Below are 23,660 nucleotides of genomic sequence, written 5' to 3' on the forward strand. Positions count from 1 at the left end.
GGGAGTTTTTAATGTGTTTAGTCAGTAAACTAAGTCTCAGGTTATGAAGCCCATAAACATTAATGAACCTGAAAATGTAACTGCAGGATTGCTGATACCTAGCATGATGGATCGCACGCTGCTTGCACTGAGGCCGAGGCCAGAGTGACTGGTGCTATTGCACGTCACCTCATCCAGACTCCATCATTCATCAGAAGAGATGGCTCTGAAATGATGCGTTAGAGCTTGACTCACTGCTTTTGAAAAATCATCCCAGGATGTCTGTTTGCGGATACTGAGAGCCCATTCTGTGTTTTCACCTTCAAAGTCATCGGAACCATAGTTGCCTGGCTGAATCTCACCCACTGATATCCTTAAGGGTATTTTAAGAGCATCTGTTAGGAGAATAAGAGAATTAGAAATTTAAAAAATCCTGATAGAAAAACAGCAATATGCTTCTATAAAATAAGCCAATATGAGCATTTTATAAGCAAACAGAAGAGCAGCTTCAATACTTCTTTAAATGACGTTAATTCAATGTTCTTACTACTGGAGTAAGCTTTGGTCTTTCATCTGTATCCTCACACTTCCTTTGGAACCAGGGTGCTTGACTGATTATCTTTCTTTGTATCTTTGGCCTTTTCTACTTCGACTCTTTCTCTTCAGCGAGATTCTCAAGTTCTTTAAAAAAAAATCTGAGAAAATTAGGGCCTTTTCTGGACCCTGAATTCTCTGCGTTATCATTGTTCTCTTCACCTTCATTGAGGCAGGTTATAGAAACATAAACAAACGTATATAAAAGAAACTATAGTGTAAGTCTACAGGGCATAGCAGGGCTGTTGAGGACAGGACATTGTGGATACCACTCATTCATAGGGCTGCCAGGAGTAGGAGCTGACTCAATGGCATGTAACGTATACATAGTTCCATAGGTCAGTGTGCCTCGGATGGTGGCTTTAGTCATAAACCTGGTCTCAGCCTCAAGGTGAGCCTTCTATTAGCTGTGAGAGCTTGCCTTGATCTCTGTATACCCCAATTTCTTTTTTAAATTGAAAGAATTTACAACTAAGGTGTGTACATTTTAAATGAATTTAACATACAATTACATGATAAATACTAGCAAGAATTTGATAAACGGCAGACAGTGCTTCTAAAATGATCTTTCTAATCTTTCTGTGACACCAACTGATTGAGATCCCACCTAGGTGGGCAGCACTCCCATGGTGGGCAACTCCGCATGCACTTCCATCCTTACAAAGTGATTATATGCTTAGTCACATGTGATTATTCCCAAATTCTCTGTCTGCTAACAAATATGTTTAAGTCCTCAAACACTAGACATCATATGTGAAGCATTAAAGGTGCAGTCTGTTCAAACAAGAACAGTATGTGGAACTTCAATAGTAGAAACATACTAAAATGAAGACTTCTACCCCCAAATTAGTGAGATGTTACTTTAAATTAAAATAAAATGTACATTTCCCATGATCCCCTTCTTAAACCGGCTTCTCCCATTAACTGAGGAACTAGTGGATAATTTTATTTTTAAGTTGTCAATGCTCAGTCCTCATCTTACCACCACCATCTGACACAATTGATGTATCTGTGCTCACTGATGTACACTCCTACTGGATGTCCTCATGTCATACCTCTCTGGTCACTCTTTAATGTTGTCCCTTTATTGCTCCCTCCACTGTTTCCAGATTTATTAATGACAGAGTGTTGGAAGACTCATTTCTCTCATTTTTCTCTATCTGTGCTCCCTTCCTTGGTGATCTCATCCAGTCCTCTGACTTGAAATATCATCTATAGACTGCTGACTCTCAGATTCGCATACCGAGCTCATACTCATCTCTGCTGACTTGACATCTGCACGTAGTTCCATCAGAAAGCTCAGATTCGTACACCCCAACCTGAGCTTCTGGTCTTCACTAGCAAAAGCTGATTCACCCGCAGCCTTCCCTGGGCAGCTGATAGCAGCTCCATCCTGCGATTTGGTTTTTCAGGCTGAAAATCTAGAGTTTTCCACAAATCCCTTCTCTCATACTTAAAAAAAAATTAGTTTTCAATTACACTTTATATTCATTATCATTTTATATTAGTTTCACTTCCCTCTCTCATACATCAATTTCAACCCAGCAGAAGGTTCTCTTGGCTCTATCTTCAGCTATATATCAGAACCAAACCACTTCTCGCTAACTTGTTAGCTACAGTCCTACACTGAGTCCTCATTATAGTCTCTTACCTAGAATGTACATCAGTGAACTAAGAAGAACCCTGATTCTACCTGTGACTTCTTATAGACTATTCGCAACACAGTCAGTGTGACTACTAAAATGTATTTTAGATCCTGTCACTCCTATACTCATACATTGACTGGGTTCCTCCTTAAGTCCCTAGGGTGTTACATTTTCAACAAGATCAGGATCTTAGCCCCACCACATCCTGGACATTCTCTGGCCCGCTTTCCCTCTTCTCTCCCCTTGCTCTCTAACCCAGTCACCCTGGCAGTGCCTCAGACATGCCGGTATGACCCTACCTTAGGGCCTCTGTCCACCGGGATGTTTGGCCTGGAAAGTTCCTCACCTCCTTCGAGTACTTGCTTAGATATCAGTGAGGCAACCATGTCCATCATTTTAAAAACTGAAACTTCCAAACCCATTTTAAAACCTCCCATTCCCAACTCTCCCAACCCACTTAATGTTTCCCACAGTACACAATACCATCTCACATACCCTAGAATGAATTATTTATGTCTACTAGATTGGGTGATAATCTCAACATAAGAGGTCATATAAACTATTTTGTATGTAGGAACCCACAAATGAACCTTTCATAAAACACGCAGAGAGCACATATTCTTCAAGTTGGAAGGAACCCAAAAGATCATGAGTTATCTTCATAGACAGGTAGGCAAACAGATGTGGAGAGACAACCGACTTGCCTGGTTGGGTTCATACAACCAGTTAATGGCAAAGTATCCAGCCATGATTTCTCACACCCTGTTACACTCATGTCTACAAAGACAATATAAGTCAGAAGAAATGAGTAATACCCTAAGTCAGAAGAATGACTTAGAATGCTTTCCTAGGTAAGTGAAATACAAGGAAGATCTTCCATTATTTGAATAGCAACGCATTCTGTAAAAAGCCATTCTACATGGAAAAATAATTACCACAGTTGTAATCAATAAAGTGTTTTTGTAACAGCTCGGGTTCAAAGAAAACCAAGCAGAGAGTGAGAAACTGAGTTCTCTAGTATTTTTCCCACGGCCCCAGAGGCCCTGCTTTGTGGATGCGGGATGAACAGGGGGCTGTGAAGGCCCTCACTCAGATTCTCCAGCAGATGCCTGCAGTCATCAGTGGCCACATCATGTGCAGCCCAACCACACTTATCTCTCCTTTCTGGCTCAAGCCCGCCATGCCTACACAGAATTTCTAGGCCATTCTGTAGAGAAAAGAGCTCTATTACCTTCCGTCCAAATTAAGAAACTTGCGCTGAAACCTCATGGGAAAAGTCATTTGCCCACAGCAAACACATCAGGAATTCTCCAGTGACCCAAACTAAACAACGTCCCAAAATGAAAAGCAAAGAATGCTTCACTGAACTGCGAATCACAGGATCAAAACAATGCTCCACAGAGCAGCCTCTTAGGTTTCAAGAGAAAAAAATCAGTTTACTAATCACCCACTTTGCAGAGTGAAATTAGGAAAGAAATGGGCTTCGGCAGAAAGTATCCCTCAGTGTTATTTTCACAACATAAAGCAAAAGGGCTTTTGCTACAACTGGATGCTGCTTGCTGAATACTGGGCTATGAACTGCTTTCCTGATCATGTGAGTGTAGACTCCAACTTTAACCATTCTGTCCCAGAGTCCTCGTAAGCACTTCTTTGAGATTTTTATTTGTTTTGCTTTTTTATTTTTAAATATATAAAGACCATGTTGGTTGAATTTTGAGAAAGACATTCCCAGTAGATATTGAAGTGATGGTCCGTCTCTTTTTCAGCTTTTCTTCTTTTGTGCTGCTTACGAAAATCTTCACTCAAAAAGTATCAATAACCTACAAACCGGCAAGTCTTATTTTCCAAACCAAAGTAGAAATAAATGCAAACATTTTCTAATAAATAACTGCCCGGGAGGATGTTACCTTCAGATATTTACCAAGGAACTCTGCTAGCTCAACTTTTACCACGTTATGTTTTATTTCCTGATTTCCCACAAGAATAAGCACAAAACTGAACAGACCAGAATCTATGGCAAAGAACTAACAAGCAAATCAAGCAATATCCTTCTCATCCCCTCCCTAAACACACACACACACACACACACACACACACACACTCTTACACTTTCTGTTTGGTAAAACACACTTTTTTTCTCTTTATGTGAATATTTTACTGAAGCATATAGTATTCACATAGGAAGTATATAAGTATGCAGCTTGAAGAATGATCACAAAGTACAATACTTGTGTAAGGAGCACTTTGTAAGCATCCATCTCAATCTCTAGCTCCCTCCCTTTTCTCCCCCCCCCACCAACCCTCGCCACCCCATACCCCCCCTAGGTTTCTACTATTCTATTCTATTTCTAGTATTAAAGATTCGTTAGTCTGTTAATGAACTTTATATAAGTGGAATCATACTGCAGGCACACTTATATTTGGCTTGTCTCGGTCAACAATAACGTCTATAAGATTTATCCATGTGTTGGGAGTGATCATTGTTCCTCTTTTTGTTTTGCACTTTTTAAAATTACCATGTGGCATTCTCTAATGTCAATATACCACAATTTATTTACCTAATCTCTTACTAAGGGACATTTGGGTCCTACTATGAACATTCTAGCACAAGTCCTTTGGTAGACACGTGCCCACATTCCTGTTGAGTACATGAACCAGAGTCGGACTGCTGGGTCACAAGGTATGCATATGTTCTATGTTAGTATATACTGCAAAGCACTTTCGGAAGTGGCTATAGCAATTTCCACTCCCCCCAGGAGAACATGTATGCTCCAACTGCCTCATATTGCCCCCAAAACATACTTGAAATGCAACCAGAATTCACAAGGAAGTACAGGAAATCCCTAAGGGCTAGAAAGAAAACCAAGGAGTAAGCTGAAACCACCAATTAAGTGAAATTTGAACAGGAAGCCAGTGTTGGTTCAAGAGCTAAGTTGATATAGAGACTGCTTGTGAACTCTATAGGGATGGGAGACTAGGCCTTGGGACCCACAAAATGGAGAAGCTGAACCAGAGGACCCCTGGGTAGAGACAATCACTTGCCTGCAAAGGGAATCAGCCAGGACACCTGATGCTCACCGTCCCTCCCAGGTGGGCGGGGTTTCCTCTATGACTGTAATCCAAGTCTGGCTTTGTGGGACTGGGGTTCAGATTTAACAAGTCACTAAGTCAAAAAACTATGTGGAGCCTAAACTGGTTTGGCTCAGTGGATATAGCGTCGGCCCGCAGACTAAAGGACCCCGGGTTCGATTCTAGTCGGGGCCATGTGCCTTGGATGCGGGCACATCCCCAGTGGGGGGTGTGCAGGAGGCAGCTGATTGGTGTTTCTCTCTCATTGATGTTTCTAGCTCTCTATCTCTCTCCTTTTCTCTCTGTAAAAGATCAATAAAATTTTTTTTTTAAAGAAAGAAATTATGTGAAAACAAAGTCAATATATAAACAACAATTCTAATAAAACTTTATTAATTTTCACAAAATCTGTGAATGCATAAAATAGTAAGAAATTCAGAAATACTGATTTAGAGATTAGCTCTAAAATGAGGATTAAGTAGAATGCAGTCTGAGCACTAAACTTTGTGAATTCCCAGATTATAAAAGAGAAAACAATACATTTTTTATGTAAGTTAGCTCCTGCAGCAAAAAGCAGGTAAAAGACAATACAGACTTGGATTATAACCCTGACAATATAAATTATTTCATCTATATTCTTGGCAAACCAATTAATAAAAATTGCTTCAGTTGCTTTATCTATGTTTCAAATATTTATATTTCATGGAGTTGTTATGTGACTTACAGGAAAGATGCATAAAAAGCTCTTATATTCTCAGCACTTACTAAACTCTCGATATTTAATAGCTGCTGTTATTAGAATCAACATAACATCACCAATTAGAAAAGAGCCTGAATATTCATCACACCAACAAATGTCTCTACTATCAATATAATCCTGGGTGATGTTACTTTAAATTACAAACAGAAATGATAAAAGGTGTAACCCAAATCTGCAAGACTTTTATTTCTGATCCATAAAGAATGTTATATATAATTTGTATTATGACTCAGTTAAATCAGCGGGCAACACATACAAGCAGTGACTTTCTCTTGAATGAAGTAACCAATGTCAGAAAGGTAACAGGGAACCACATATCCAAACACTGCTACAGGTGTGAATTCTACAGCAATCCGTGGGGCTCAGTGGGGAACACAACAGCTACAGCTATTTTATAAGCACTTAGTGCTCATCAATCCACACAACTTGGTGGAAGAGGTACTAAGCCTGTGCCAGGTGCTATGTTAGAGCCAAGGACTGTGGCAATGAATAAGAGAACAGTCCTCCTTAGGGAGGAACACAAAACATAGCGAGGTTAGACATGGGGAGATTGTCCACAGGGAAGGGGGCTGTTGCAATGATGGACACATTCTTACTATGTGGAGGGAAGGTGAAGAAAAGAATCTAACGTCTTTCTTGACAGGTGGCACTGTGTGAAGAGGATCCATGCTGTGATCCCAGTCCCCGCTTCTGGAAACAGATTCCCCGGGGCCTAAAAGGGGCAGGACGTTCTATAGAAGGGCAAGAGATCTAGATGAGTTCAAGCCAAAGTCCTAGTGGCCATACAGACGCATCTGCAGTAACAGGGGCTTTCGAAAGCAGCAGCACAGGCTTCAGCTTTTAATGCTGCTCACATCCCATTTACCCCAACTTAGGTAGGGGGCCACCGTCACCTCAGTGGAGGCTGCAGAAGGCAAGTGTTCATGTTAGGTGGTCAGGGGCCCCTCTGAAAACTGCAGGATCCGTTGCTGCAGAGGAAACGTGGAAGAGATGGTGAGGGCCAATGAATGAACTCTCCTGCAGTCCTTTAAGGAAAGCTGAGAAATAAGGGTAGGAGCCAAGGGGACTAAGTAGAAACCCCTTAGTCCAAAGAACTAGAGATAAAGTCAGAGTCAAGGCAGAGAGCTGCGAGTCTGAGATCGGACAGAGGGAGCAAACGTGAAAGCAGTTTGCAGATGTCCGGGAAGTAAGGTCCAGTGCAGGTTCTGGGAACAACCCTGGGTGTGAGTGTACCCAGGTTTGCAAGGCAGGGAAGCTGAAGGCTGTAGAAATGGGAAGTGATGGCATAAGCAAAAAAGTAGATTTTGGGGGGAGTGGTCAGAAATGTAGATGGCGGGAGTCAGCTGTTGAGGACTGCATGCTGAAGAGTTTGGATGCTTCTCTGTAGGCATGAGGGTATGGATGTCCAGGCAGCCAAGTGCCATGGTCGGCTCAGCTCTGAAAACCAGCTGGTGCATTTGGAAGATATATTGGAAAGGAATAGGGTGACAAGAAGGAGGCCTGTTAAAAAGTACACTTAGTACTTTTTAAAAAATATGTTATTTATTGATTTTAGAGAGAGGGGAAAGGAAATGGAGAGATAAAACTATCGATCAGCTGCCTCCTGCACACCCACTACTATTTCCCCGAAAATAAGACAGTATCTTATAATAATTTTTTTCTCCCAAAGTTGCGCTAGGTCTTATTTTCAGGGGATGTCTTATCTTTCCATGTGCTAAGTCTTATTTTCGGAGGATGTCTTATTTTCGGGGAAACACGGTAGGGATCGAGCCCACAACCCGGGCATGTGCCCTGACCACAGCCCAAGAACCGAACCAGCAACCTCTTGGTGCATGGGATGACACTCAGTCCACTGAGCCATACTGGCTGGCAAACAACTGGTACTTTGGAGCCAGAAAGTCTGCTGGGCACAGCATATATGAAGACGGAAAAGTGATTTGGGGAAGGAGGCAGAAAGGGAGAGAGGCATGCAAACAATTAGTCTTGAAGCTCAAGCTCTCTAAGTGAAGTGTTAAGAGGTGCTCTGGGAATATCTCACTCCTGGAAGCCAAGACTTCAGCTGAGATATTTTCCAGGCGGGGACGGGTCAGGCAGGAGAGGAGGCCACCTGAGGTAATGGGAACAGCAGATGCGAAGGCCGGGAGAGGAGAAAGCACAGATGTCTGCACAGCAGCCGGCAGCGCGTGGTTAGATCACAGAATGCATCCGGGAAGGAGACAGGAAGTGTGCTGAGGAGGTAGTCTGAGGCTGGCCAGGAAGGAAGCGGTCTGTCACGATAAAGGTGCGACGTTTACCCTGGGAGTGACAGAGCCTTGTACAGACGTTAAGCACGTAAAAGACATGACCATGTGCCCTGTTAGAAAGGCCCCTGGCATGGCAGGCTAAAGAGTGGAAGTGACTGGCTGAAGAGACCCCGCTAGGCGCTGCCCACGTCCAGACAGCAGGTAATGAGGGCGCTGCAAGGACAGTGCTCCTGGGGCAAGGAGGAGGCAACATATTCAAAATTCATTTATCAAAGAACCTAAAGTTCTGCCGAACCAGTTTGGCTCAGTGGATAGAACGTCGGCCTATGGACCAAAAGGCCTGGGTTCGATTCTGGTCAAGGGCATGTACCTTGGTTGCAGGCACATCCCCAATAGAGGGTGTGCAAGAGGCAGCTGATCGATGATTCTCTCTCATTGATGTTTCTAGCTCTCTATCCCTCTCCCTTCCTCTCTGCAAAAAAAAAAAAAAAAAAAAAAATAAAGTATATTTAAAAAACAACAACAATAACAACAAACCTAGAGTTCTATTGATCAATTGAAATAATTAAATTAGGAAGACAGAGGAAGGAAATATAATGGCAGGCGATGTTTTTAGATTCAGAGGAAGAACTAGAGATGCAGCAGACTGGCTAAGGAGCATGAACGCGGGAGCCCAAGGATCCACCCGCTTGGACCACTTTGGTGGAAGCAAAAATGAATTTGGTCATCAACAAGGTTACCCTATAATTTTCTAAAACTGGGACACTTTTAAGAGTAAAAAGTTATTAATAAGAGTTACTAATAACATGGGGATGACAGGCATAATGAAGGACTATAGTGGCCATACTGGGAAGTCTGTTCCTCTAGTTATTAAGGAAATGCCCTGTATATTGGCCATTGTGTGTAGAACTTTCCTGGATGGATTCAGGGATCAGTAAGTTGGAACAGAGGGACAATTTTGGGATTTCTAATAGATTGTATCTTGGGGATCAATAAGATCATTCAAGGGAGAAAGTACAGAGTGAGGGGAACAGGGTCAAAGTCCAGGTCAATGGGAGGCATTAGGGTAAGCACTGGGAAGTCCACAGCCCAGGTGAAGGGTGGAGTGTGTTTGTTAGAGGTTTATGTCAGAATAAATTAGTTGACTAAGTTTAGTATGTTAGAATCCGTTAGGGTTCTGTCAGTTAATCACTCCTGCTCAAATTAAGCAAGAATACCATTCTCTGCACTGAACATAGTAGAATGTGTTAAAAAAAAAAAAAATAGCCTTCCCTTTGCTTACAGAGAGCTAAGTGAGTCTGATCTTTCAAAAATAATTTTTATAAAAATTAAGGGAATAATCATGGAGAATCAAAAGCACAAAAAAACAGATTCCAAAGAAGAGATTCTATTTATCATGGTTCAACTGCATAGGTATCCCATCTTTCACCTCTCAGCCAGTTCCCCCACTCTCTGTGACAAGGAAGAGATCTAGTGACTCCTAATCCTCATTTTCTCGGTTCAGCCATTTCCTATGAAGAGGGAATCTAAATCTTGAGGCCGCATGTTGGCCTGTGCACTTGAGACACACACTTCTTCCACACCACTCAGCTGGGTGGATGCCACAGCGAGATAGGAAATGCCTGACACTCACCTGTTTACAAGCAAACAGTGCATCAGGCAGACCACAATCCTAACACAATGCAAGAATGGCCTGGAGAGGGCAGCATGAGGGTCACCACCTGCCCCGAGCATACTGGCCTGCCCAGACATGACTTCCAGGATGCTGGAAACAAATGTCCAGAAGACAGTTACAAAGCCAGGTGTGGAGATTCAGATTTGGGGCTAGTTATAGCAGAAGCCCAGTTAAAGCGGAAAGACTGGGTGAGTTCTTAAAAAGCAGGACTAGCCACCCGTGAATGGAGCTTGGAAACTGCTTGTGGTGAAACAAAAGAGAAACATCTCGAAAAACAAAGAAAAGGCCTTGTTATCAAAGTCAGAGTGGAAACAAAGAATGAAAGAGTTTTGAGGGAGGAGTTGGCATTATACAGTTAACCCAGAGACCATGTAAGAGCATGAGTGGTAAGAAGCCACTGCTTTGGCAATACAGAAATTATACAATTCACTCCTGCAGTAAAAAAGACACACAGTCCCACAAATAAACAATCACCTGGCTGGTGATCCTATGAACCAGGAGGTCATGGTTCAATTTCCTGGTCAGGACACATGCCCAAGTTTGCAGGCTTGATCCCTATGAGAGGTGTGCAGGAGGCAGCCAATCAATGATTCTCTCTCATCTCTCTCTCTATACACACACACACACACACACACACACACACACACACACACACACACAGCAGTTTCGCTAAGAAACTCTTCTGCCTGCTCACACTGAGTGATGAAAATAAAGGTTCACCCTCTGATTCGTTCACTCTGGAGTCATCACTGTCACTGGCCTGCTTTAGTGTGGGGAACTCCTATTACCAAACACTAAATAGCGATTTAAAGACCAAGGACAGAAATGAGAAAAGTACTGATTTGGGAATCTGATCTTCTATGAATTGACCTTGGAGAATGAGTTATGCTATTTTCCAAGACTGAATTTTTTCATCTGTAAGACGAGGTGATTGGACTGGATGAGCTAGGTATCTTTGAACTCTGAAATCCCACGATGCTTTATTGAAAAACAGTGGAAACTGAGGTCATCTTCTTGGGTGACAGAACTACCTTATGTAGTCTGGACACATGCACTACCATAGAGAGGAAACACATATGTCTTTTTGGGCCTCAGCTTGTGGTCAGTACAGAACCTTGTTACTCACATGATTACTTCAGACTTTCTTTTTTCCTCTCCACAGAAAACTGGTCTTCATAACTTAGTTGTAAAATGGATTACCTCTATGGAGAGCTACCTCAGACAGAACATAAACTTTGTATTAGGCAAATGATTCAAGAATGTTTTCTAATGCCTTTCACTAGGAAGGAAGGCAGCATGGTACAGTGTGAAGAGTAATTAAATCAGGCAATCTGGGCTTCCTTCCCAACTTCTACCTATTAATATCTCCAGGGTTTAAATGTACTTATGATCATAAAAATCATAAAATGAAGTTAGACTGCAAGATTACGCCTCTACTCCAGGGCTAAAATAAATCCATTAATGTAATCTATTATTTGACTTAGAGGTGTGTGAATATTGTCAGTCAATCTCATTTTTTAAAAATCTTCCTTTTCTTATTCAAAATTCATCTTATGCTTCTTAAAGTAAGAGAATTCAGGGTGAGACATCTTCTAAGTGAGGGAAGGGTTGCAGTTCCCTTTATCCCACAATGACAGAGCACCCACACCTGCCAGGGGCCTGGGTAGCCATATGCCATCCTTGGTTGTCAAAAGCACCAGGCCTGCCAGGGAGTCCTAATTAAGGAGCTGAACTATAACACTGCGCCCTACCCTGCAGCGTGACACAAGCTGGGGAGCAGGTTCCTCTCTCTGCCCAGCACGAGGCTCATTAGCTGAATATTCCAGATCAGCCATGCTCGGGTTCTGCTTCACTCCTTTGTGTTGGCTTTTTGCCTTTAGGTTGAGCACAGGTACGTATTGTTATCGGTAACGTATTGTTTTATACTCAACGATTTTCTTTTAGGGGTGAAGACAGGTTGCAAGCTACCGCTTTCATGCTTCTTTCTGGCACCCAATGCAATTCCCAATAACAGAAGTTACGCAACAAGCAGCTCCAAGTACACATTTTCAGCTATTCCTGAGGTCTCCTTCTGGATGGACACAACACAGCATTTACATTCAGCATGTCTGCACTCACATTCTGTCCTCCTGATCACAACGACGCCTCTCTTCTCTTTCCGGGAACATCACTGTTATCCTTCTATTCAGCACCCTCATTTCCCATGTCTAATCTGTCTTCATTCCTTAGGGCATTTCTAGTCTGCAATTTCTCTTCCTATTTCTACCACCCTCATCATCTTTAACCTAGTTAATTTTTGTGCTCCTTTCAGTGGCTTTACTCTGATTAGGAAATAAAGCCCAAACTTCTTAATATGTCACTGAAGGTCCATGACATCACATGATATTCCCACTCCAGTCTTATTTCTTCTCACTTCTCTTCAGTAGCTCAACTGGAGCTGTTACCACCTGCCCTTCCCACTCTCTGTTCCTATTACTCCCTCCATCTGAACTACTCTTTTCCCAGTGATGATGGCAAATCTAACTTACTCTGCGAAGCTCCAAATGGTTTCCATCTCCTCTAGAATGAGTCATTTAAGAACCCAACATCCATGCAACTCTGCTCTCCGAAATATATCTATTCTCTCCATTTTTTCCACAAAAATAAAAATGTCTATTATTATACTCTTCTAATTACACTTATTACCCTACATTTTGAGAAAAATTTTTTTCAATTATAGTTGACATTGTATTACCTTGGTTTAATTTTTTGTACTTCTCTTATCCTACAGTTTTTTTGTACCCCACACCTTTACCACTGGACTAAGAGTTTCCTAATGGCATAAATGATCCCTACAAATGATAGCACACACAGTGCTCTGCACTCAGAAGTTTTCTAATTAACTTATTATTGCTAGAGCATATTGCAGTTCTTTCCAAACTGGCTTAACTACAAAAAAAGAATCATAAATAGATGGTTCACCATATTATGTTATTTTCTTAATAATCAGAATCCAGAGCTTCCTCTATGAGTAGGCCAGCTCATATAGGGTGTAATGGGGCTGTTCTTGTTAGAGGGCATGTATTTGAGACTTGGCCTTCCCTCTAATTTAGTATCATAGCCTTGGTACTGAATTCAACAACCCAGCAGACTAAATCAATATCAACCATTTTTTCTAATTTTAGATGAGATAAAATATCTAAAATTACTTTCACATTTCTTGTTTTCATATAGGTAATTAATCATCTCCTGTAATGGTGTCACTTAGTCTTCTATTATCCACTGACATACACACAAGTCAACAACAGACAACACTGCCACTCATCAAACACAGCTGTGTGATGAGGCCAGCTGCTACCTGACACACCTTAAAACCCTTTGAAGCAGCAATAGGGGCAGCAGTGCAGCCTTCTCTGTCGGCACGGTTAATGAAGTCTGCAGAAACAACAGGCTTGGCTGTGCCTTTAGGACTCTCTTCTCCATCCAAGTCCAACACATCTGACTTGGTCTCCTCCTCATGCAAGGATTTTCCATAAGCTGGTGCTCTATGGTACGTAAGAAGCTTGAGGCTGTCCACATGACCAGTGTCCACAGCTGCCTGAACTGGTGTCCAGCCATCCTGAAAATAAGATGACCAAGGGAAATAGTTAATTACAACACTAATATTGAGAACAGCATTACTTGAAGTTCACCTCTAAATGTTTCTGGGCTTGGACCTATGAGCTGGGAAAAGCAGGCATTCCAATCCTGAATATCACTGATGAGGCTGGCAGGGGAGCAGTTAGGCATCTATCAGGCTGGCAGGAAAATTGTTAGGGGGTGATCTGGCTGGCAGGCAAACGCTATCAGGGGCAATCAGGAAGGCAGACAGGCAAGCAATTGGGAGCCAGCAATCCTGTATTGTGATAGGGATCCCAGATTGGAGAGGGTGCAGCCTGGGCTGACAGACCCCCTCTCCTGTGCATGAATTTTGTGCACTGGGCCTCAAGTAAAAAAATAAAAAAGGAAGAAAATTAGACCATAAATAGTAACAGTCTGATCCTTTGTTAATGCTGTCCCCCGATAATGTGGCTTTTTGTCCGGTTCTGCACAGCATACCAATGAAGTCAACTTGGCTGAAACAAGACCACGGCTGGGCGGCAACTGAAATAGCATCTAGTCCTCCTGGGGTAGGTAGAGCAAGGATGAAGGCCCGGTTATAGATGGTGACCAGGGCAGAACGTCCTGGACAGCTAACACTGGGAGAAACCGGTACAGCAAGTATTGGAGATAAATATTGTTAATGGGGACCTCACCCCTAAGGCATCCTCTCTTCCTCTAGAATGTCTCCTGGCATGCAGGTCAGATTCTCCCCTGACCTTCCTGCCCCTGGCATGTGGCTAAGTCCTGTGCCAGAACCTTACCCTTAGCGAACAATGAGGGGGCTGAAGGAAAGCCCCATCCAACTTTCATACCAGGACAGCAGATGACCCGACAGGCCACGATAGGTCAGCTTTAAGAAGAAAGCATGAACCTCACACTCCCATGCCCCCAGCTGCCAGGGGTTAAAAGGAGCCCTGGCCCACACCCTAGAGCAGTGTTTTTCAACCTTTTTTGGGCAAAGGCACACTTGTTTCATGAAAAAAATCACGAGGCACACCATCATTAGAAAATGTTAAAAAAATTTAACTCTGTGCCTATATTGACTATATATAAAGTAATTCTCTTGAATAGGAATCAAATAAACACAAAGAAAGTATTTTATAATTACTTTATTATGAAATATTAAGTAAACAAAATAGTGAAAAATTATAAAATTCTTGTCTTGTCTGCACCTACGGCACACCAGGCAACATCTCGCGGCACACTAGTGTGCCACGGAACAGCGGTTGAAAAACGCTGTCCTAGAGCTCTTTGAGAAGCTCACTCAAAATTTCTTTGTGAGTGTACCTTTTCTTTGCTTGTTTAAGAAATTTTCACTCTCGAGTTTGAGTCCTGTCTCTGAATTCTTTTCCTAGCCAGAACTCAAGTACCGAGGCCCATTTTCTCTGTGGCCCTGAGGGCTCCGGTGAGGTAAAGCATTGTAAGGCTTGGCTTGCTCTGTGCTGGGCTGAGGACGCCTTTACTTGGGTATCAGCCTCATGCAGGCACCAGAGTGTAAGTGCTCTTACCCATCCCTAATTTACATTACACAGGTCACACAGCTGGTCCTGGAAAACTTTCCATCTTCCATTCTCCTCTGATTTCTTGTTAAAAGTCACAAGAAATACTGCCTTAAAATCCTCTATCAATTATTCTGTTTACCTCTGTACTTCCAACAATTTTGTTCAGCTAGTCAAAATCTTGCTTGAGAGCATGTAGTTCTGGATTCTCCAATTTACAGGATGTGATAAATTTTTATGTGGCACTACTTATTTTCCTTCAGCTTTGTGTTGTAAAATTTATTTTTCACATGTAAGGCAGGATTTCATCATTTCATAATGAAATCCATGTGTATAACACCACAGATTTCTTAGATAAATTATATTTCTTAGATAAAATATATAAAATAACATGAATAAATGTAACACTGGACTATCTTCTCAGGTTTTCAAAAAACAGATTTTTTTTTTTTTAACTCTAGCAATAGGATTCAATAGAAAATGTTTATACCTAACTTATATCCCTGGTATAACCATTAATTGTTGGTTCTTTGGAAATTACTTAAGAAAGCCCAGGATCTAAGAGTGACCTATAAAACAGGTACTGCACCTTAGTATCCTAGAAAAATTTAAGGATGTTTCCTATGAAATGGTTGCCCAGTTTAGTCAATTCTCTATTGAGAGGAGAGCTCTATGGCACAGAAACTACCATGTCTACACTTGCCTTTCATCAGGACTCTGTTGGAGGGTGGTGATTACTACAACTCTAACAAAAATAAAGTCCTGCCTAGCTGAGCCCAATGAGGAGAAGATCATGATGGAAGCTCCTTCACTCTCCCAGCCCTTAGCCGAGCCCTGGTCAGAGAAACTCATGTCAGTGGACACAGAGCTGAGTTCTCTGTCTTCACGTGTATCACAATAGCTTGATGAAGATAAATTTCAGAGGGCTCACTGGGAAGTTTTATTTCAAATGCATATCCATGTGGCTGAGCCGTTTAGGTCTCCCTTCACCTGTGCAGCTTGTAAGGGCCAGCAGAACTGAGCCAGGTGAAGTCAATCGTTACATCAGCCTGCTGGGCTCCACAGTGGATTTCCAGAGTGCTTCCAGTTCTGAAGTAAATTAGACAGGATTTGTGTCTAACATCTTAGCAATAACAAACCTCAGTCCTAGGAGAAATGTCAACACAAATAACCGGCAAATCTCATCACAAACTCCCTTTCATTTACGCATTACAACTCCTCAACCATCTGATATAGACAGGCTTATTTCATTTTAAGAGCCCTACTCAGGGCTGCCATTGTTTGCCTTATTTTGTAGAGGGATCAAGCAAGGAGCAGGGAAGTAAGATAATCTGCCTGAGGTCACAGTGCCCCATGTAGGCAAGGTTCAAGCCACAGGGTCTTACTTTGGAGCCTGACCTCTCAGCCATCATGCACCACTTTTTCTTTCTATTACGGTCATGGCCACCGTCGCCACCGTTTATACTTCTACAGAATTTTACAAAATATACAATGCACCTTGAAAATACATCCAAAATTGGAACATTCCTCACTCCACCCCTCAACCTTGATCCAAACCATTACTACTTTCCTGGATTAAAACAACAGAATTCTGACAGGCCTCTATGCATCTGCTCTGCCCCTTCCCCTTATAATTTCTTATCACTGCAGCCAGAGTGATTCTCTCTCTCTCTTTAAAAAAAAAAAAAAAAAAAATGTTTTATTTAAAGAGAGGAAGGGAGAGAGATAGAAGACTTAGAAACATTGACGAGAGAGAAACATCAATCAGCTGCCTCCTGCACACCCCCAACTGGGGATGTGCCCGCAACCAAGGTACATGCCCTTGACAGGAATCGAACCTGGGACCCTTCAGTCAGCAGGCTGACACTCTATCCACTGAGCCAAACTGGTTTCAGCCAGAGTGATTCTTATAAAAATGAGTGAACTCATGCCATGACCAGGTGATTCAGTTGTGTTGAGAGTCATCCCCTACACCAAAGGGTTGTTGGTTCAATTCTTGGTCAGGATGCATATGGAAGGCAGCTGATCAATGTTTTTCTCTCATCAATGTTTCTCTCACTCTCTCTCCTCTTCTCACTAAAAACCAATGTAAACATATCCTCGGACAAGAATTAAAAAAAAAAAAAAAATCCATATCCATATTCTGTTCAAAACCATCCTGTCTCACCCTAAGTCCTCCTCACAGCCCACGCCTCACTGAGGTGCACTGGGGGTGCCCCCTCTCGCTCCTGCGGGCTCTGCACTTCCTCTTCCTGGCACACAGCTTTCCTCCTGTCATGGACTGTGCCCTCGCTTCCGTTAGGTCTGGGTTCAGTTGTCGCGTTTTCACTGATGACTTTTCTGACCAATTCTTATGACCACAGGTACCGCCGTCTCCTAAACATCCGACTACTATCCAGTCACTTATTTGTTATTGTCGCCCCCCTCTCTACTGCCCCCCAAAATAGGAATTAACATGGATGAGGGTAGGGGCTGTTTTGGCTGCTGCTCTCTCTCTAGTCCAGGCGTCTTCAAACTGCGGCCCGCAGAGGAGTCTAATCCGGCCCGCCATGTTTTTTGGGCAGTGAGCGCAGCCGAGGTGTTACAGTAGGAATTAGTAGTTCATATAGTCCGGCCCTCCAGCACTCTGAGGGACCGTGATCTGGCCCCCTGCGTCTAGTCCCTAGGACAGCTGGTACTCAGGAAATGTTTGTTAAATAAATGAAAACTTATACCTTCATTATCTATCTCCCCTAATTTTGAAAAAAGTCAGGATCTAGGTATTTATTTTCCTGTTTTAAAGATGAATAAACAGAGGTTCAGAGGTAAAGGTCTGGTTAGACAAGGCTTTCAGAGACTCTGAGAACAGACCCTGTCCTTATCCAGTATCTTAAAAGCAAAACAAAGCAAAGCAACTTCCATTTTAACGTATTTTTCTAGCTGTGGAATTTGTAGACAAATTATAACCCTCCAAAACAAACAAACAAACAAACAAACAAACAAAACAAGACTGGTACTCACTCTGGTTTTTACACGTCAGTCAGTTCTAGCTTCCAACAAGAGTTTAATGCATTCTTTATTTCCATTTTCATAGGCCAGGTATAGAGGGGTCTGTCCTCCATCAGCAGCATGATTAATGTTAGCATCAGATGCAATTAGTAATTCTACACACCTACACACAAGATTGTGATTAATTACACAGGAACTTGGTTTGATACCTGAAGTGCCACCTGACTGAGATACTGAATATAGATAATAATGCTAAAGTCATTCTGCATCTATATGTATATAATACATAAATATATGTCATGTTATTGTGGATTTCATTATATAGGGTACTGTTTTGTTTTTTTTTGTTTGTTTTTTTGTGTGTGTGTGTGTGTGTGTGGTTTTTTGTTTGTTTGTTTGTTTTTTTAAACAAGGCTAGAAGATATATTTTAATCACAAACTTAATCAATCCCCTGAAAATTTAGAACAGCAACCATGGTCAAGTGCTGAAGCCTGGGTTATGACACTTCTCTGTAACCAACTTGTAAAACCGGAGTCCTTGGAATAGTTTCACTTACTGGAATGAATGATTTAACTGTGCTTGACATATATATTATTTGTGGTTCAAAATAGTTTGAACCTTGACAAAAAGTAAGGCTGCTGAGTCACTCTGGGATTTTTCACTGGAGAAAATAATTGTAAAAATAGTGCAGACAGCAGGGCACCAGGCGCCTCCCCTATAAAAAGCAGCAGGGTGGCAGGGAGAACGGTTGCCTGGGGGAAAGGACGGGAGGCTTCCTGTCTCCGGGAGGGGTGCTAGTTTGCAATGAGGAAGGCACAGCTAAGCAGAAATTCGCTGCCCTGAAAATCAAGATGGACAGAAATGAGGCAAATTCAAGACACAGTGGCTCTTACTAACTAGCTAACCACTGAAAGCTTGAGTTTATAAAATTAGACGAAAATAAACTTAGAAGAGATGACTAAATAAATCATAGAAGGATTAGGAAGCAATTCACATCATCTTAATTTGTTTTTACTTCAGATGCAAGCTTTTCTTTTTTACTTAAAATTGAGTTATTGGGGTGACACTGGATCTGTAATACTTTCCACAATAAATTTTACCAAGTACAGGTTTCAAGTGTACACCTCAACAAAACATCATCTGCACACACCATCATGTGCTCATCGCCCAAAGTCAAGTCTCTTTCTGTCCTCGTTGTTCCTTCCCCATTAGCCCACTTCCGCCTCTCCACCCGCCTTTCTCTCTGGCCATCGCTATACTGTTGTCTGTGTCTGTTTTATATCTACGGTGGGTGTTTTTGCTTAATCCCTTCATCTTCTCTCATCTCCACCCCCCCCCCCCCACCTGATAGCCATCTGTTCCATGTATCTTGGCTTTCCTTGAAAAGGTTTGGTTTATTTATACATATTTGAAAAATAACTTACATACTAATATGTGTGTATCTCATACACATTTAAATGAATCAACCCCAGCAGTCTTCCTTTTTGTAAAGCTATCCATGCCTCTATACTATTCCCATGACTGTTATACCATCCAAGCGAGCGGCCCTACAGATTACCTGTGATTGTAAAGGGAAAGTACAGCCCAGAAGAAATCCCTCTTGGAGGACTCGAGACATGCAAAAATACAAGCAAGACCCATGGTCCTCAATAAGAACTCAGGGTGATGACATGCAGAAAAAATGAAAATTGTATACTACAAGGATGCATTTTGAAGTTTCCATTTATAATGGCTAACATTAGTGTGAACCTTAAAACATTTACTTCAAGAATTCTGAAATTTGTTAAAGAACATTTCTATCAGGATAGTTATGTAAAAAGTTGAAAAGAGCTTGTAATTATCCACTACCTTTCAGCACAGAGAAAAAACTTAGCTATATTCTATTTTAGTAACATGACTCAATTTTTAAAATCATTACTATGTCCAACTGCCTTTATAAGCTAATAAAGGAATCACTGATGAAGTTATGTACATCTTAACTGATAGGCTCTTTTGATTTTGTGCTCTCATTACTTTCAACATGTAAAGTTTCTGCCTTTTTTTTTTTTTAATGATCAGGTAAATAATTGAGATTTAATAATGAATAAATTGCTACTAGAAAGCTAAGACTGTTACAAATAATACTGTCCTATGTTTTACTTTTAGTGTGATCTTAAGTAAAAAAGCTTCTTTGTGTTGGGGTGGTGGGAAATAGTGAAGAACAAAGTCTAGCAGTTCGTTTTATTGTTGACATGTGATCAAAAGATTATCTTCTTCAGAATCAAGTGAGGTTTGGACACAATATATTTCTCCTTCACTCCCCTCCTATCCAACTCTTTACCAATTATTAAGAAGAGCAAACTTAGGATCCTACTTTATGTTTAAATCTTCAAAAATACTTAGTAAGTTTATTTGCCAATCGTTTTTAAGCACTAGTTTGCACCTTCAGCCAGAACTAAGACATGTAAGCAAAATATGAATACTCTTTTCATAGTAAAATAAATTAAGAGCATCTCTTACTTGAAATGTCCCTGAGCAGCTGCAGTACACAAGGGTGTGAAGCCGTTTCTATCAGCAGCATTGACTTGGGCTTCTGCATTCAGCAGCAATCTCTCATAATCTATGGGTTTTAAAAGAAAGCCACTTCAATCCCCCATGTAGAGCGCTGGCGAGCCAAATTCTATAAAAGCTGTGAACATTTATTAAATCCAAAGGACCTTTCCCGTGCACAGTTCCCCTCCACAGACTGCTTCTGGGGACAGCAGCCTCTCTCCCTGAGACTGTCACACCCCGGGCTCACCGAGATGTGGCTTTCATTTCCTGCCGGTGCTTTGGGAAGAGTTGCTGAGGAGTGAAAGAACTGTCTGGCGGGCGCCAGAAAACACTTTACCAGATTTTCTTACCAGACTATTCCAGAGAATGTTATTGGCTAGAGAACAAAATCCATTTACCAAATTGAAATTCCATTCTTTATATTTAGTTAAATTCTTACTTTATGTTTTAATCTTTAAAATGCTTTCGTGCAGTAGTCATCCTACACTTCACTCCATGAATGAGGATACAGGTGAAACCACAGCCACCTGACTCAGTAATAAATAGCACAGGGACCTCGTGTCCCTCTTGTGATTTACCAGATTTCTCTATACTAAAAAAATTCCCATAGTGCTTTTGAAGTAAAAAAAGAATTCCAAAGTACTTTAAAAGTAGTATCGATCAGACCATTAAACCTTGAAGGGAAGGTAGGGGAGGGTGAGGGTAAGGGGGAGAGATCAACCAAAGGACATGTATGGATGCATATAAGCCTAACCAACGGACACCCGGGGGGGGGGGGGGGGGTAATATGAGCGGGGGAGGAGGGGGTCGAGGGGGGGGGGTTAGGGGAAGATAATGGGGGAATAAAGACACATATGTAACACTGTAATCAATAAAGACATTTAAAAAAAAAATGAGCTCCTTTATTAGCTCACTAGAATCTTCCATTTCATCCACCTGAGCACAGTAAAGCTAAGCTGCGAGATCTGAATGACGCCACAGCCATGCGGCTTCCACAGCAATGCTGTCTGCTTCGCACGTGCAGTGAAATCACCTTGTCTTTCACTTCCTTGTGTGTTAGTATATTTGCATATAGGATTTGCATGTTAAGGAACAAAATTCCTACATTTCATCAATATGTCATTTATGGTTGTACAATTTCTTAGCTTTTAAAAAAAAAGTCCAAATAATTAGATTATTTCAACTTCAGAACAATTTCTGACCTTTGATCTTTCCCAACTACTAACACTTCCTTCTCTGATTTTCACACACATCAAGTATTTCTAACAGACAAATTAGGGTTATTTTGTCCTCACCAACATGATCACAGATGGGAGTGCTTTATTCTAAAATGTGCTGAATAGTAACTGATCTAAATTTCCTATCTACACAACACATTCTGTTGTATATAAAACAAAGATTACTTTTTTTTTTTTGCTAGCTGCCCAACATTTTATATCATAGAACTGCACAATATGAATTTTTACAAATGTTTACAAAATCTTTAAATCATATTAAAAAAAAAACAACTATCCAAGCCCTAACCGGTTTGGCTCAGTGGATAGAGCGTTGGCCTGTGGACTGAAAGGTCCCAGGTTGGATTCCAGTCAAGGGCATGTACCTTGGTTGCGGGCACATCCCCTGTGGGGGGGGTGCAGGAGTCAGCTGATAGATGTTTCTCTCTTATCGATGTTTCTAACTCTCTATCCCTCTCTCTTCCTCTCTGTAAAATATCAATAAAATATATTTGCCAAACCCGGTTTAATATATTAAATATATTAAAAAACAACAAAAACTATCCACTACATGTAAGGGAAAACAGAAATCAAAGTAACCTTTTTGCTCCTGACAGTGGTTCCGAGGGCTCTGATGCTCTAGCCTGTGGCAAGTGGGCAGTACAGTGAGGGGACAGTGTCACCATCTTTACCTGTTTGTCCATTCTTAGCAGCAGAATACAAGGCAGAATGGCCATCTTCACAGGAGTAACTAGTGTCCAGTCCTTCTTCATTAAGCAGCATTGGTAATAAAGTGGCATTTCCCTGGGCGGCAACTTGCTGAAGAAGGGTGGGCCTGCCAGCCAGGGGGGCAGGACCACCACTCGTTAGCAAAGGGGTTAGGGAGGGTGACCAGCCTGTGGGTTGAAGTGAGTGAGTCTGGTTAGAGTACAGGAACAAGGACCAGTGACAGACTTACCCACTCCTTCCTGGGTCACACACACACACAGGAACATGTATTCCTGGAGGATTATGTGGCTTCTAACATGATCAGTCTGTTAATATTTATAATACTTAGCACAAATCTGTACTGTCATTTCAATTTTATGTCTGCTAATTAGGTTAACATGCATGGTCACAAATTACTTTTAGACATCAGTCTTGCACAGATAAGGGTTAAAGTGGGGATTGGTTTTAGGAAACTAGGATGGCTGTCTCATTTTAAAAGTTCAAATTCATCTTCAAGGTTTCAAAACAACTTGCTTTTTAAAATTACATTCAAATTTTTTCATTTTCAATATCAATCTAAAAAAGTTAACTGGTATCTTCAGGTGTAAGATAGAAATAGTTGTAAGAAATATAAATTCTCCTTTCTTGATAATGTTTCCAAGGTATTTAATTTTACAAAAACCACTGAGATGGACCAAATACTGTCAAGGAATCTACTTATACTCCTTGAATTCCCTTATTTAATAAAAATAATGGGGATCAACTACTATTCGGTATCAATAGCTAATAGAAGCATTACATATATGATTGGATCTAAAGTATACCACTACAAATAATTTTGAAGGCTATATTATCTGGCCATCTTTATAGCATGTGTTCCAGAAAATTTTAAGCAGCCAACAAGACAGGACACTGTACATATAAGATTTAACAAAAAGTTATCACAGTTAGATATTTTTCATCAGTATTTAGCAGCTTTAGAAGAGAATCTGTTAAGTGTGTGAAGTCGGCTGCATATAGCATGGAAAATTTTCTGAATTCTTCCTTGATCAAAAAGCTGTAAAAACAGTAAAGTAAAAATGTTTATTTAATGTGACATGTAGGTATTTCGTGTATTTTTGGCTTAAGTGC

At 41.3% G+C, this 23,660-nt stretch overlaps 1 protein-coding gene across 1 annotated transcript in view; it reads right to left on the reverse strand.

The window, feature by feature from the left end:
• The window catches only part of CTTNBP2 (cortactin binding protein 2), a 145,707-nt gene that overhangs the window by 36,339 nt on the left and 85,708 nt on the right, over nucleotides 1-23,660 (reverse strand). Inside the window, 6 exon segments of the mRNA XM_045578665.1 lie at nucleotides 99-374; nucleotides 3,309-3,426; nucleotides 13,313-13,564; nucleotides 18,087-18,237; nucleotides 20,575-20,674; nucleotides 22,514-22,717. Coding sequence (XP_045434621.1) covers nucleotides 99-374; nucleotides 3,309-3,426; nucleotides 13,313-13,564; nucleotides 18,087-18,237; nucleotides 20,575-20,674; nucleotides 22,514-22,717 — 1,101 coding nt within the window.

This window comes from Pipistrellus kuhlii, unplaced genomic scaffold, assembly GCF_014108245.1.
Source record: "Pipistrellus kuhlii isolate mPipKuh1 unplaced genomic scaffold, mPipKuh1.p scaffold_m20_p_10, whole genome shotgun sequence".
Classification (NCBI taxonomy): Eukaryota; Metazoa; Chordata; class Mammalia; order Chiroptera; family Vespertilionidae; genus Pipistrellus; species Pipistrellus kuhlii.